At 41.6% G+C, this 17,431-nt stretch overlaps 1 protein-coding gene across 1 annotated transcript in view; it reads right to left on the bottom strand.

The window, feature by feature from the left end:
- The window catches only part of CRHR2 (corticotropin releasing hormone receptor 2), a 150,967-nt gene that overhangs the window by 129,694 nt on the left and 3,842 nt on the right, over positions 1 to 17,431 (bottom strand). The window contains exon 2 of the mRNA XM_071560650.1: positions 7,210 to 7,303. Within this exon, the coding sequence (XP_071416751.1) occupies positions 7,210 to 7,303 (94 nt within the window). The remainder of the gene's footprint in view (positions 1 to 7,209; positions 7,304 to 17,431) is intronic.

Genomic DNA, 17,431 nt, shown 5'->3' with positions numbered 1-17,431 from the left:
CATTTTCTACATTCACATACTAGTCCAGAGTAGGTGAGACAGCATCTGTAAGCATCTGTAAGCTTTCTCTTCCTCAGACCAACCACTGGATTCTTCAAAAGCTTTGAGCGTGTTTACAACATCCTAACAACACGGAGTGGAAGGTCACACTCTTGTTTTGTGGTCAGTAGTTGCTAGTGGAGTAAGGCAGTGCTGGTAGGTATGATGTTACACACAGGCCTAAAAAACACAGATTTTACCTTCCCAAAGAAGTGAATGGAGCCCAGTCTCAGCTTGGTCTTTTTATAGCTGAATCTGGCTCTGAGTGTGGCTCAGGGACCCTCCCCCAGAAGAAGCATGGAAACATCCACTTTGTCAAAAGCAGGGAGACAACTACTGTGTGCCAGCCACAGCACATCTAGAGGTTCATCCCTAATCTGGAGAGTCAACTCAGTCACGGGATCATAAGTTCTTGGGCATTTTATTGAAATCAAAACCAAAAGAATTGCCTATTCTACCCATCTGTCCCATTTCCTAACAATAGTAATCTTCCAGTGCTATGTGTATTGGACATGCTCCTGAACCACCCCTCCCTCAAAACAGTGCAGCTTGCAGCATCACTCCTGTGGGTTTACTCTATGGATTGGCCACAATGTTGTTTCAGTGCTTGAAGGGCTCATCAACCCACAAACCCAGAGAGAAATGTTGATTTAAAGGACAGGAGGTGTTTTCATTTAGGACCAGATACGCTGACGCGATTCTGTGTGAACAGAAAAGGCACTCCATCTGCTCAGCAGAGCTTGACAAAATGAGACATTCTGCAGAGCATATTTTTATCTATCAAGTGTACAAAAAAGTGGTATCTAATTTAGAAACCACGTTCAGCAAATGGTATTTATTATACTGGCTGTATAAATTCAAAGATTTAAGTATATTTGATGAAGTGGGGCACTGTAGCAGTCACTACTGAGAGTCTGCTGAGAACAAATCATGCAGCAGTGACAGATCTGGGATTGAGGTGCCACTCTTCTGAAATATGAAAAACCCCTCAGTGGTGTGTTCCCACCATAGTTTGGTTTTGTTTATGAGCCCTGTCTCTTATTTGCATTCCTCTGAAGTTTTCCTCTGTTCACTTTTCCCTTTCCTTACTCTTCACAGGATCCCAGGCTGGCAGCACGGAACCACCACGGCAATGCCATCAGCTTGGTCACTGCAAACGCTTCCAGAGTCTTAACAGGGTGGTGGGACCTGCTCTGACTTGATACCATCAGCAGCCCTGTCCTCCAGTCCTCCCTCAGAGCCACACACTCAATATCTTACTGACTTCAGGCAGATGTGCTGCAGATGTTCAGTCAGTTCAAAGCTGATGCCATTGAGAGGTTGTTTTGATGAAGATGTTCAGAGGGTCTTTACCTTCCTGTATAATATAAAATCTGAGGACAGATTATTTCCTTTGTTAGTTTAGTGAAGTCCCACAAAAGAACCTTTTCATGGGGTCAAGACACTGGAGCAACTTTTTGCTGAAACATGCATCACTCTGAGCACTTTATAGCCTCATTTGCACAGTTTAGTCTGCAGCTGCTGTAAATTTTGGAAACACTTGTCAGCCTCTGGACACCTAGAATAAATGTGGGAACCTTTAGATATGTTTATATATCTTATCCATAAATCATTTACCAAAAAAACCCAACAACAACAAAAAAACAAAACCTCAAACCCTAAAAGCATCATAAATATTTTATTTGTACAGCAAATGTACAAAGTAGATGTGGTACTTAGGGACTTGGTTTGGTGGTGGGCTTGGTGGTCTTATGTTAATGATTGGACTAGATGATCCTAAGGGCCTTTTGCAACCTGAATTTTTCTATTTTTCTAAATAATCCTCTCTAGTGGACCACAGTTGTTGTTGGACTGTCTGCACAGCTTCCTAATACATGAGGGATTCTCAATATCCTCAGCTTGGAACTGCACCAGACTTGAAAAAATGGAACTTTTTAAATTCCAAGGACCAGTAGCAGTAATACAAATTGTCCAACAACATACAACACCATCAACTTTATTTTGGGAAGCACAAGCAAGCAGTGCAAGACTGCCTGGAATGTCATCTGGAGCAGTGGGAAGTAAACCAACATCATCACCTCTATTTAAATAGTGCTATTGCAACATCTGAAAACAGGAAGAGCTATGAAGATTGCTGGTGCCTACCCAAGCACTGGTCATGCAAATGCTGATGCCCAAGGTTATCTTTGTGCCTGTGAGCAGTAACTGGGTGGTGTGGATGTGATGATGTCCCACAGGCAGCTGCAGGAGCAGCGTAGGGAGCTCCAGCCAACAGGCTGACGCCAGAGGAGCGAAAGCAAACGTGAAAATAAATAGCTCATCCAAGTCTCTTTATAAATGGAACTGCTCATTGATGTGACCTGCTGGGAAAATCAGAAGGGAAACGGTGAGAATTGCTGCCATGCCATTACTGGGGAGGGATATTTAGGAACATAATGATGCCAAATCTCCTGTTTCCAAGAAACAGGGTAGTGTGATGTACAGAAATAAATAACCCCTGGAGCAGTGAGTGCCTCACCTTTGCAGCTCTGCATGGAAAGCAAGTTATCAAATACGCTTGTCTGTCATGAAACTGTCACCTTGTCAAAGAATGATTGATTAAAGAATGATTGATTGAAATTCACTACTTAAAACTAACAAGCCAAGAAGACCACCATTCATACCTTCCTAGTTTTGTGATACTGTAAGTGCTGGAGAAGCCTCTGGTACAAGACACTGTCTCAGCAACAGGGGAAATTATGGCAATCTCTGAGTGATGCCAGGTTAGCTGGAGATGGATGAGCATCTTTGAAGGAGCTGTGTGTTGGAATCCATCCCTGGATACATTCCTCCTACACCCACTAATATGTTACTTAAAGGAGAGTTTCCCCAGAGATTGGAGAAAACAACACAGCAAGTAGTATAACCCCAAATTTATAGAGAGGCAATCCTGCCCTGCTCAGAATTAGGAGGTTTTTACACCATTTCTGTGAGACAACAGACTTTCACTGCACTACACAGGGACCAGAATGAGAGCAAGGAACCAACCCCCACAGAATGAGGATCCAGTCACCAGGGGGAACAATCATTTTTCCTCTCCCAGTGTACTCCAGGACTTCTTGAAATGAAATGCATGACATCTAATCTACTGCCTCCCCTTTACTGGATTGTCTGAATATGCTTAAACAACATAAATGCAAATTACAGGCTTCAAAGTGACTGAAGGGTAAGAGAAGAAAAACAGAATGCCATCCTCATGCTCATACAGTCAGCACAGTAGCACTGGCCATTCACAGTCTGGCTTATTTTTTGAACAAAATTCTTGTTTTCAGATGAATCATCTTTTGACAAGGTCTTAAAGATTGTGTGGCCAAAGGTGTCAATGGACCAAAAAGTGGGATCAAAAGACTTCCATGGAGATCAGAATTAGGTAGGTTTAGATGTAAACCAAGACTTTTAGTTTTCAGTCGAGACAAAGAAGATGGGAAAGTCAAAGGATGTGAAGGGAATAATGAAAAAACACATGGAATAACAGTGTGAACTGAGGGCCCATGTCACCTAAATTCCTGCAAAAATTTAAGCTTTAACTCAGAGCCTATATCATATATAGATATATAAAATTGCAGTCATCTGGTCATCCTGCTATTCCTGTAATTCCAGCCAAGCCAGATCAGAGATTACAACCTCAGAAACATCTTCAGCTTAGTTACTTATAAAAAAACCCTGTCATTTCAACCAATTCCTATTACACATGGAAGCAAAGTAAGAATTAAATAAAATTTTTCTTGAGGTTCACAAACACAAACACACATCTGGGATGGTTTATTTCCCCTTTTTCCCAGCCCTCCTCTGGACTGCTCTACATTCTCAGGAATTCCTGCTTGGCTTTGGCCTGTATGTAACAAGTTGGGTGGTGAAGTGTCCCTTGACCACATCAGACACTTGAGTGGTTAAGGTGGGAACAGAACTGACCATGTATGGTATGACAGTGGGAATATTCAGTCATTCCCTGACAGCCTTGAATCACTCCTTCCTTGAATCACAGTCCAAGAGAAACAGTACCACTGTTACCAGAATTTTCAAAACTCCAGTAATTAAAATGACTGGATTGTGCCCAGGATGGGAATTTAGACACCCCAGAGCAAGCATAGTATGAATGTTGCCATCTTGGATCTACAGCTGACTATTCCAGTTGTAATAAATTCCACTGACTCCCTCTGTAAACAATTAATTGGTCAATGATTAAGTGGTGCTAAAATCCTGAGATCCTCCTTAAAACTGTGAATAAACCTCAGACTGCTGCTACTTCAGAAACCCTGTAAAGGTTCCATCTGTGGTGAACTGGTACTTCTCCAACATCATATTACGCTCACCTTTTGCTGATATGTTGGATGGTGGTTCTTTAGGTGATTCTAATCAATTGGACATGTAATCCTTTACATATAAACCACTAAACAAGTCTCAGACTAAGACTGGACCTAGTCACACTTAGGTTCTACCAAGAGTTTAACAAGCAAAGGGGGATCTGCTCTGAACCTCATTACTCAACAGAAGGGTCTCCCTTACCGTTTTGCATTTTTGGTCTCTGTGTAAATCATTTTATCTCAATTTATCTCAATTCCTTTGTATGTTCCACCCATGCAGTAAGTAATAGAGTGGGCCTTGACACTGGACTTTGTTAAGTCTCACTTTACAAATTCATGCTAAACATACTTTTGTTAATAGCTTTGATGGTGATTCTTTAACAACCTAAGCCACTCATTGACAACACCATCAAGCTCAAAAAAACGAACCCAAGCAACCATGGAAGTGTCATCCTGGGATTTTTCAAGGAAATAATGCCCAAAAGAGAGTGTTGCCTTCTAACTCTGAAAAAGTATTTCTTGGTTTAAATCACTTCAGGTTGAATTTACAGTGTCATTCACTCAGCAACGCAGTGAAATTGCACAGGCATTAAATTCTCAAAAGCATTTTATGCCATCTGTTTGGGATGGTTAAAGTGAACATATTTGGAGGGTGAAATTAGTAATTATAAGAGGAGGAAATTAGCATATTGGACTAATTAACAGCATCTTCTGGAAACAGGGAAAATAACCACTTACAAAACTTAATGTTTACTGCTCTCCCAGCTAAATAAAGATTGCTCAATATGGCTCTCCTTGGGTTGCTTTTCTTGATATTTTTTCCACTTCTAAAATATGATATCTGCACCATGTTAAAGAATCTGAGCCAGAGAAAAGACTCAGATACTGCAGGCTCTGTGGTCTGGTTCCAGCCATCCATGCTGCTGAAGGGAGCAATGTTCACACACCAATGTTCCAACATGAGGGTTGGACCCTTGTCATTATGAGGGTTCAAAATGAAGGATGAACAAACTTTTGGGCATTGAAAGATGAAAATAGGCTTAGCCACAGGAGCTTGCAACCCTCCTGGTAAAGAAAAAGCATTTAATTTGTTCTCTATTTTACATCCCAGTTTAGGATGAAATCATGCTTTGGATTTTAACCAACTAGAGCTTTACCAACCACAGAGAGGAGATCATGATGCTGCAGACCTCCATTTATATCAAGAAGGCTCATAAGTGAATAGTCCAGGCTGTTTTGAAGATCCAGTTGTCATAGAACACAAAAAGAACATGTGATGGACAGAAGAAACATAATTGTGTTAATAATCCACCAGACTGAGACAAGAAGGTCAGTCTGTGTGAAGTAAAAATGTGAACTTTTGGCTACTATATACCAAAGTTCAGGTCATGCTTAGGCCTGAGTCTGGGCTTACATCCAGCTGGTCTGATTGTGGAGCAGTTGGGGTTTACTTAATATATAAACCCATTCTCAAAGCATAATACAGATCCCAGGATTTTGAAGTATCACGGGAAGGTGTGTTCCAGAAAGGCTGCAGGTAGGATTGTCTCTATATAAAAATCAAGTTACATTCATTTCAGAACATTGCTCTACCTCTGATCAGTGATACCTGACAGTGATAGTGGAATAGAAGAGAGGCTGCTGGGGCTTCTCTCTTTCCTTTTCCTATTAAAATGCTGTTCTTGTAGCCACACTCTGCCTGAAGAGATGTCCTGTGTTTATGCATCATGTAAGCAGCATAGAATATTATTTTTTGTCAACAACTGAGAAATAAATTGTTTACTGACTTCTAAGATAGCCTGATGTGGAATTTGGGTTTTTTTCTGCAATAGAAGCTCTGCACAACGAAAAATACATCAAGAACAAGGGGTAAGTTTTACGCTAATATTTACAAAACCATTCAAAAGGCAAAGAACACCTGAAAGAAAGACCCAAAGACAGAACCTCATCTATCTCCCCCTTATTTCCAACTACAGAATGGAATAGATGGTCATTAAAATTTATATGCCACATGAGGCAGAGTTGCTTCCTGGAACACAATGGCACAAGTTACAGAGTTTGGGCCAGATTCATAATTCAGGTCAACACTCCAATTTATATGCAAATTAAGAGGCAGGTAAAGCACCACAACTTTCAGACTTGAGTCTGATCACCTTATTGCCCTTAAAGAATTGATACAGTCATAATAAAACACTATCAATCCGACATATTATATGGAAAGATATTTTCTTCCCTGAGCCTCATTTCCTTTGTCATTTCTCAGGATTGGAGAACTGGCTGAATGATAATATTTTGGTTATATTTTAAATTCTTCCCTCCACAATGATTTACCAGGGGGAAAGAGAAGTGAAGGGGAAGGAATGAAACAACCTTCCCCCCAGTATCATCACTCCTTGCAGCACACACCCCTTGGTGCTGCTGCAACTCTGAGTGTGCTTCTCCCACTTCTGAAGCGAAGCTGGATCCAGTTTCACAGCTCCTACAGCATCATTTTTGTGCTGGTGTATTTTAGCCAGAGCTTTGCCCTGCTTTCAAAAACTGATCTGGGTACAGACACTGTTCTAACCTTCAACCATCATATCAGTCAGTAAGTATAGGTAATTTAACAGATTAAATTGTAGAAAGGGCTGTCATTACAAGTTCCCTTGAGTGTGTAAAATTCCAAGTTTTCTTTCCGTGTCACACCACTGCACATTGTCACCAATGAAAACACAAGAGTGGAGGCACTATGTTTATCTCAGCAGGAAAAGATGTTCCTGGAGCAAGGACACTTTGAAAACAGATCCTACAGTAACAAGAAGCCAACAAGAAGTGGAGAAATAAATACCTGTGACATTGGTACGGGCTGACAAAGCCTCACAGTACTTTTCCAGCAGAACAGACAAGGGCAGGTTCACAGAAGTTTCACAGTGGAGAACTATCTGGATGAACAAACAGAAATAAAACAAGCAGTAAATAAGAGGCAGAGAGCACAACAATCCCCAGCACTTTCACAGCATTTCCCATTCCTAACTGGTTCAGGTATAGGTATCTCATCATGATGGCGAAAGTTTGTGGTTATACCTCTTAGCTCCAGGACATGACATGGAATTCATCTGACTAGATACAGGCATCTACAAATGAACCCCCTATTCTGGATCTCTTCTTGTGGGAGCTGCTCAATACCATTAACAAAACTCAGGATTCAATTTGTCTCACTTAAAAGTAGATGCCTAAAACAGTGAAGATAAATCACCTCCCATTAAAGATCATGTGTAGAATTTTTTCAACCCACTTTTAATGGTTACATGGGTGCTAAAGATCCTTCCACAATCAAGAGATAAAGCAATTGGTGTCAGGCAATTCAAAGGGCTTGAGGAAAGTGGTTCCATAGAATAAATAGGACAAGGAGGGCGTCCCTATAAGGTGATTCTTGGTTTGTTTTGGGCAGGAAGAAAGATATGAGTTTCTGACTGTCAGAATTCAGAGTGCTGAGCCCTCCACTGAGGGCAAATGCTCATGTGAGAAAAGCAGTAATATCCACATGGGCACTTCAAGAAAGCTGTAAGTTCACTACAAGATAATCATCCCCAAGTAAATTTTAGGAGATACATATTTAGAGTTGAAATCAAGGAGTATATTGTAATTTTCACACTCAAAATCAAATTATTGAAGTGCCCAGTGCAGAGAGAGGAGAGAAGCCCACAGAACTGTACAACTCAACACAGATATGAGTTGGGATTCTGCCTGGAGGAAGAGAAACTCTTGAAAAGCCCTTTAAGAAAGGCAGAACTAAATGTGACAAGAAAATTCAGGAGTGAGACATCAGTGATAGAAACTTCCATTTTCAGAATATGAAACACAACCTTCCCAACTATTTCTGAGGGTATATAAAGCTGTGGTAACACATAAAGTGCTTTTCCTTTTCTATTTATGCACAATGACTCCAACACAATACAGGCGGCTTTTACTCAGGAAAACGACCCTACTCCTTCAGTGTTGATGCTACATTTCAGTGCTCTAAGAGGTGTGAAGTCATTGCAGAACCCCTTTCATGTCACTGAGTTCCTTGTCACTTCATAGGAATGGGGATCGTGACAATAGAATCCATCAGCAATGTTGGTCTCTAAAGAGCAACTGTTCTTTGTAGGACACCATTTCTACCTATTTCTCACTTTGCTGTCATCTTATAAAATAGGAAGTCTTGAAATAGAAAACAAAAAGCCTGGCTCAGACTTCATTCTTTCCACATAAAACCCACAAAGCTGCTGTTTCTCCTTCAGGGAGAGTCAAACTCCTGCCTTTCACAGCAAAGGCTCCATCCCAGGGGACTGACCGTGCACAGGTCAAGGAGACGGAGAAAGGAGGTTCTGCATCCAGCACAGATTCCATCCCAAGGGCACGGAGGTGCAGCCCAGCCTGCCAGGAGGCAACTCTGCAGTGCTCATGTCTCCTGTCAGACCCAGTCACGGGAGCTGACACGGCAGAGGCATCTCCTCCCTTCCACCCTCCACCTCCCAGGCCAGACTGCCTCACTTCAAAGAAGTAACTCGAAACATCTCCCTGTACTGTAAATACGCTGCATGTCCAGCTGTCCCCTCCTGAGATGATGGGAAAGAACAGACAGAGGTCAGCACAGCACAGCATGGGCAGGAACAGGAAAGGTTAAATGTCACGTTGGCTTAGGGTCAGCTTGGGTTAATTTGGCTGGGGGGAAAAGCTCCTTCTGCATATTAGGTTACTTTTGGTTTCATTTTCTCTCCCCTGACCACAGTGAACAGCCTTCTTGTGTGTAAAACTTTTAAAAATAATTGTATTTAAATTAGACAAACCCTAGAGGACTAAAAGTCCCTCTTAAAATAATACAGAACAGCAACAACAACAAAAAAAAAGGAAAACAAGAAAAACATTTCAGTAACGTAGGATTGTAAAGATAAATAATTGGGCCTGTGGCAGTGTATCTATTTTGAAATTTTATTTTGAAATATTTAAATATTTGCTTTGAGTTACTAATGTGTTACTTTACTAAAACAGCATTTCTCTTAAGACAGCTATTCCATGATCTCTTCCCACCAAATCCATTCCATGTTGTCTTGCACTTTTACCTGAAACATGCACAGAAATTTCTTAATTTTTCTGAGCCACTGTGGACATTCATGAACAGACAAAAATAATGTGCAGAGCCAAAGACTGAGGTGGAAATGAGTCCTTTACTTTCCAAAATAGAGGCACCAAGTAAGGATCTGCAGGACAGCTCTGAGTCTTCAGAAAAAAATATGGAGCCTTTGGTCAACTTCCCATTCTCATCTGAGAGGACTTTCAGAAAAGGAGTGGATGAATTGCTCTGGTGTGTCACTGTCTGCCTCTCTCGTGGTCATTTCATCAGACCTTTCCCCTTGGCCATGATCATTGCCTCTTGTTAATCCATGAAAGGTCTGTGAGACCTTTCTCACTCTGTGAGAGGGCAACAACCAGAGGAACCCACCATAAAATCATCTCTAGACATGGGAAGGGCAGGTGAAAAGAGCAACAACGTAAGGGAGAGTAACATCTTGCTACGTTATGCTGTTAATAGTAGCAAGACACAGTAGTGTGTGCTCCTCCATCAAATGAAGGGCTCCCAAACATTTATTTATGCAGAATTTGTTCTTTGTCATACAAGTCCTCATAGATTTTTATCATGAAGACATAAAAACACATAATGAAACATTCCACATGTAACGCACCTCAGTGGATCCGCACAGACAGATCTGGGCATAGACAAATATCTGACTGATCTGAGTGTTGCCTGCTCTTAGTTCCTACCAGAATTTGTGGTTGTTTCATGCAGATTAGAGGGGACTTGTAACTTCGTTTTGAAAAGAATTAACAGAGTCCTGGTTTGAAAAATAATTGAGCTCCACTATCTTGCAATATAGATGTATAAAAGCAAACGAGCACTGCTGTTGTAAAATTGTGAGAGGTTGTTTCCTTCTCTCAACCTGTAAGAAATGACTCTAATAATATAAAAAAAAACCCAAGCTATGGATAGGATCCAAAAATGTCCATACAGGCTCCCACAGGGATACAATGGAGAATCTTGTAAGTTTAAATATCTAACAGTAACAGCACAGTGGATGAAGTCAGCAAGACTGAAAGCTGAAGAAAAGAACTCCAGTGGAAAAGGATGACACATGACAGTGGAACATTCCTTGCCAAGATGGAGGTAAGCTCAGAGACAGTGGATGCTGCCAAACGTGGACAGATGCATATGCTCCACTTTCCCATTCTCATATAAGAATTCCCAGATTCCTTATTCCAGTTGTCTAATAAAAGCCAGTTGTTAGGCCTCCCAGTAAAACATCTGCTGGTGGCCTGCTGAGCAAAAGCAGAGGTGCTGACATCTGAGACAGCCTCAAAGGAGCAGAGCACAAACTCTCCCTTTAAAAAAAAAGAAAAAAAAGAAAAAAAAAAGTTGTTTCTAGTACTTACGAGGTCTCAGAGAAATCCATCCCATGGAACTACAGCAGCGTCTCATCTGAAAGCCACCCACAGACAAGCAGTGGGATTTGTATTAAATAGCTCAGACTCCAAAACAATCCAACAGCTGAGCTGATCTCACAGGGATTCCTTTGCAATTCGGGAAGAGAAGCAGAATTTTTTCAGATGAAATTCACCTCTCATATTTTAAATGTTTACATTGAAATGGCCTCCACTGACTGCCTTGGCTGAGTCTCACCCACTATAAGGACAGAGTCACTCAGATGAATCCTTCATAAATTTTATTTAGACCCTACATTCAAAAGGAGAGGTAAAAACATTCTTAGAGGTGATGGCTTGAGAAGACAGAAGCACATCCCCATCCTATAAAATTATCTGGAGCATTACTATTGTCTTTCTTTCACTGAGCAAGATGAAGTGACCTTCAGACATCAAACAATCTTGTAGTTATCAACTACAATACATGTGCTCAGTCCACAGCTGACAACAGAGGGACCCACCTCATGTCTCTATTGCCACATAAAAGCAAAGTCTCAGCCCAAACTATCCATGTGTACTCTATAAAGTCAAAGCCTTTCCTTTTCTGAGTGGACACCTCTGGTAATGGCATGGGTCATGTTTGGAGGGTGCTTACTCCTACCCTTCACCTCTGTGAAGCAGCACTGCTGAAATAAATACTACCTTTTACCTAATTTTTAGTTCTTCAGTTTAATAAATACAATCTGTATTTTAGTTTTTCAGTTTAATAAATACTACCTGCATTTAATTTTTCATTCTTCAAGATGCAAGTGTAATCAAAATTCCTTTGAGAGATACTCCTGGCTCAAAGACAACCTTACCAAGTAAAGCTCTCCTGATGCACCATCCCTACAATGACATCCAGTGCTCATGTCAATGTTTGGGAAAGATGTTCTCAGGGCAGAGGTCCAAGTCAAAGCAACTACTGTTAGTTTGTATCCAGAGAAGCTCAGCTTAGGGAAGCCCATGCATCTAACTTCAAAATGAAAATATAATTAGTGAAAGAGCTCGAAGCAGCAACATCAAAGGGAATCCCACACTTCCATGGCAAACCCCACACTCCCTTGGAATGCAGTTAGGGAGTTCCCAGGACAAGTGGGCATCTGGCAAGTTCTGCAGGTGTTCCTGCCATCACTGGTACTTGTGTTTGAAAACAGATGCTTTGAGAAAAAACATCAGGTATTCTATGAATACACTAATAACAAATGCCAGTGATCATCTCAGCAACTCTTTCCCTCTAAGAGATGGTAACATATGGGAGAGAAGGAGGAGAGCTGGAATATTTGCTGACTACCAATGACCTGAAGGAATATGCACAACCAGAGGAGTGAAAAATGCTACTTCAGGAGGAAAACAGATTAGTACAGGAAAGGAGGGGAAATTCATCTTCAGTGTGGCCAGGATGGATTTTTAGTCACTGTCATGTGGTATTTCATCCACGAGATGTATGCAAAAGAGATGCTCATTGAATGACAGGGAAAAGAGGGCCAGCATGGTCCAAATACTTCTCTTTTTGAAGCACCCAAAAGGTCAGTCCTCTCTGCTTCAAGGTGTTTCTGGCCTTTCTCAACTCAAGTCATTTAAAATTGCTCATGCAGCAGCATTTGGCAGTACACAGCTGTTTGATTCTGCTTCACCAGAAAATTAATTCCCATTTGTGATAGAAAGTCTAATTACAAGTTTTCACAGGAACTTGCAACCTGAAACCTGAGCTAGATAGGGTTACAGTAAAAAGAAAGACACTGAGCACAGCTCAAGAAAAACAGTCTCCCTTTCCAGTCATCCTTCAGTTCTTTCAACTCCCTGTCATTACTCACCTCTAAGTTAATCCAAGTGGATAGATAAAATAGTGCTACTAACTACAGAACCCCAAAGGCTCCAGAAGACATTGCTCTGTGATCTTAGAGGCCAGATGTATTCTGTAGCTCTTCCAGGAAGTCTGGAAAAAGAGACTATAAGTCTGCTTGGAAAGGGAATTAGGACCCCAGTTCAATAAGACAACTAAACACATGCTCAGTTCAAAGCATGAAATTAAATTAATCCTTATTCAAAAATAAATGAAAAAACCCCTCAAGCATCTGCTGCATGAAGCCCACCACTGAACTTCACTGTTGTCTTTGAAACTTGGAGATCTGACTGCCATGAAGCATCTCCCTACATGTTCTGGTGAATAGGGGGTGTAGAGGGAAGGTTCTTCATCCAATGAACACCATGCACGTGCTAAGGGATCTTCTGAGTCACAAGATACAAAGCAAAACTGTTTAAGGCCCCTTGTCCAAATACCTCCATGCCCTTCCAAAGCCACATGAGATGTTAAAAAGCAAAATACCATTTGAATCAAAGGCTACAGCTCCCTTTGAATAAAATTTTTGACTTTTCAGTCTGATATCCTTCAAGAGTTTTGTTATTCGTTCCCTAGATCTGTGGATATCACATTCAGAAATTGGAAGGACAGCAAGCCCCTCACAGCACTCCTGCCTCCCTAGTTCTTCACACCAAACCCATGACTAATTCTTCTCCACTCTTCCCACCTCACTCCCATCACTATGAATCCCTTCAGCAGCTCAAACGTGATTCACCTCACCCACACATTTCAGAAGGCATTGCTTTAGGCTGCCTAACACTCAGTGAAAGAAGGAAGCACCATCAAGGAACAGTCCATCACTTCTGCTTTAAACATGTCCCTTAGCATGAGATAACACATGAACTGGAGACAAAGCACACAGGAAACCCAGAGTAGCTCGAGTTATATTTACTTAAATGAATTCCAGTACCTCAGCTACCTCTCATCTGAAAAGGCTCTGCAAGGATCATTCACCCATCCATTTTCACTATACTTCAAGGTCTCCCCTCACAGGCCCTCCCAATTCAAGCTCTACAAATGTGAGCTCCTAATCTTTGTCTTTCAGGTCTCTGCCAACATGCTCCCAGCTAAAAAAAGTAAAAATCCATCTCCCATCTTTAGGTTTTAATCAACTAGTGATATCTGCTCAACTTTCCATGGAATGATGAAAATTGTACCTCTCTATCCTCTCTAAAATGTTCCTTAAACCCAAGATTTCACAGTAGGTCACTGCTGATGACCAGTGTCACCTCACTGGTTCATTTATAATTCTCTTTCTCTCCATCCATTCCATTTTCCTGAAACTGTTAACTCTTGGGCTGGAGCCCACCTTTAGATCTGAAACAGGGAAATTTAACTCCAAGACTGGAACAAGAGAAGGTCTAACAACTACCTGAAGGGGAATGACAGAGGAGTCAGACTCTTCCCAGCAGCTGACAGCAGAAGAACAAGACAGGCATCATTCACAAGCTGAAGTGAGACACAATCTCACAGAAAATAAAGAAAAAGTTATGCACCATGACAACGACTGAGCATTAGAAAAGAAGTTCTGAGATGTGTTAAAAAACCATTCAGAGATGCTGTGAAAGCTCCATCTTTGCAGATTTTCACAACTGAACTGGATGAGCACTATGTGGTTTTGGAATTAGCCCTGCTTTGACAAGGCCACTGGACAAGATGCTTCTAACAGTCCTTTCCAGCACAAATTATTTTTTCATTCCTTGGTTCTAGTATCATAGTCCCTCTGGTAAAAAGAATCATAGATAACAATTACTCCCCAAACAATTTATTTTGGTAATGCAATAATTACCAGCTTATAGGCTGTATCTTGAACAATAATCAGTCATCTGGAGGCTTTGAGGGTGTTTTCCCTTATGTTTTTAATCTTTTTGAAGCCTGATCACATAACCATAATTACAATATTATACCAGATACTATGAAAAGATATTTTTCCATTATTTTTGTACTTAAAGGTAAAATTTTCTTTTAAACTCTTTTCTCTCTGAAAGAAAGAAACACTGAAAGTCTGACAAGACATCAAAATATTCATGAAGACACTTGTTTTGATAAAATAAGGGTTTCTTACACCTTGGAAGGTGTCTCAGATGGACTAAATAGCTGATCTCCCAGCAGGCACGTTTTGAGGCAGGATGAGGAAAGATCCTCAGTGCATCTGATAGGGAGCACACCTGGACAAAATTGTTTCCCGTGCTCTGGGACATCATTATCATCAGACAGAGGGATAACCCTGGCCTTCCTCTCTGCTTTGGAAGAGTCAGTTGGTAACAGGAGGAGCAGACTGATCCCTGGATGCCTTCACCCACAACCCAAGGGAAGAGTGGGAACAGAGTACTCTTTTGAGTAGTCCAGGGGCTGGAACAGAGAGAGCAGGGAGGTTACAGCTGTGATGGCCACACTGCAAAGTGCAGCCACTGGTGCTGGTTCAGGGGACATCTCTGCCTCTGCTGACAGGGCCTCCTGAAACCCAAGCTCTGTCTGGGCTGTGGAGTCTGCTACTGCCACTCAAAGGGAATTGATACTTTAGTCCCTGCCTGGATAAGCCTGGCAGCAGAGCCTGGCAGGCAGCCCCACACCGACCTGTTCTGACACATCAGCACACTTCCTTTCCTTCACTTTTGCCTTCTTTCCTCCTTCTTTATCAACAGAAAAGCCTCCTCTGCTAGAGAGCAGCACTCCCAAAGCTATGGCAGTGCAGAGCAAACAGCACCCAACAAGCCTCCTGCATCCCAGGAACCTGGGTAACAGCAGGAGAGATTATCCCATAGCCCTCAGAGGCAAGTGGCTGCTTTCCAGTCCTCTGGCACTTCAGCTACTATTACCAGGGCAAGGGTTTAGCATTGCAGTGAGGACAGCTAATGTATTTTAATCTCCATCTGCATTGCTCACTATTTACTTTCCCGGCATACACACCCCAGAGTGGACAGTTACTCAGCCAGGATTATGCAAAAGTTTATAGAGCTTTAATTAGTTTCATTTTATTACATCTCTGCTGAAGCAGGACTTTTGAGCTCTTGAATTACCAAATGGATTTTCTTTGTGATTTATTGAAAACACGCTGTGTACCTGCACAAACACACACCATGTCATTGAGCGTTCCAGCAGAAGGACAGTTTCCAAGTTCTCCATCCATGTAGCTCCACAATGGAGCTGCCAGTCTGGGGAACATGATGTGCACAGGCAGGGGCAGCACATTCCCGGCACCCCGACCCTCAGCGTGGTCTCCCTTGCACAGCAATGAGGGACTCGTGAGCCAGAGGTCAGGACAGGATGTTGAAATCCATCCCTGTGCACTGCCTTCCTCTGTCCATCCCACAGCCCTTCCCAAATGCACCAGCCTTTGTCAAGACTGTAGATCTGGCAGAACATCTCCTTGGAGAGCCAACAAATATGATCCCAGACCCAGAGAAGTGAGAAGTACTTCCAACAGCTTTGACATGTGTATGTCAAGGAGCATCGCAGGAAGCATCTAACAAATATCCCCCACTGGCAACAGAAACTGGAAATGAAATTTTCATGCACTGGGACATGACTGATGGAATTCAAGCAGACATCCTTCTGAAGGACAGGACTGTTCACTGACTGATCACGGTGCTAAATGACTCGTTTCCATTTGTCTTCTCCTGTAACAAGGGCCACAATCAAATTTATCCATCTCCTCAGAGAAGAAAAATGAAACACATAAAGCTCTTTACACAACATTGGTCAGCTGAAATCAATTGCAGCTATTTTCAAAGCTATTGAGATTTTTAAAAATGATTAGCAGTAAAAGAAAGCAATTAAATAGAATCATAGAATTATAGAATGGATTGGGTTGGAAAAGACCTTAGAGATCATCAAGTCCAACCCTTTGTCCAACTCCAGTCCCTTTATCAGATCATGGCACTCAGTGCCACGGCCAATTTCAGTTTAAAAACCTCCACGGATGGGGAATCCACCCCCTCTCTGTATAAAGAAATAGTTTGATAAAGCAAATCATAAGGAAGAGTTTTGTTGCTATGAATAAAAAGACAAGGAGGCAAAGACAATGTTTATTCAGTGCTTTGACACGTGTTATTGTGAATCTACAGGAGGTGCCAGTGGCTCGCTGGACAGCTCCAGCTTTACATCCAACAATTCATGTTTGCACTTTAAGGGAGAGCAGACCACATTTGGGATTAAAACTAGTGCAGGTTAAAAGAAAACAGGACATGGGCATGATAGAGATTTGATCTGTTTCAATTCATAGTCACAATGTGGAAAAAGAAATTCCTGCAGAAATGTCACTTACTGGATAAACTTTTAATCTAAAGTAAATCAGCTTTCCCTCTAAGTCTCCTTTTTGGGTTTGCAGTGCTGCAAACCTGAAAGGGATATAAATTTAAAAAGAACAGATTCAGCAGTGTGTGCAGCCTGTTGTTACCACCCACATTTCCTCACCTCCCCCTCTCCCCCAAAATAAAATCTGCAGAACCATTAAAAGAATCTATAAATGTGCAAATGTTTGTTCTAATACAATATTTTTAAATATCTGGTTTACTAATATATAGGGCAAAATTAAAATCAAAACACTTCCTTAAAAAGTTGGTATTATGCACTACCCTGTTTTGCTCATGGTGAATCCCTCAGAGCAGCACATCCCCAACAGGATCCCACAGTACTCCTGGCACAAAGAAAGCTGATTGCCAAATCCAGAGCAAATAAGGATTTGCCATAGAGGAAAATACCTCCC

Source organism: Pithys albifrons, chromosome 7, assembly GCF_047495875.1.
Source record: "Pithys albifrons albifrons isolate INPA30051 chromosome 7, PitAlb_v1, whole genome shotgun sequence".
NCBI lineage: Eukaryota > Metazoa > Chordata > Aves > Passeriformes > Thamnophilidae > Pithys > Pithys albifrons.
This window is presented reverse-complemented; position numbering and strand designations above follow the sequence as displayed.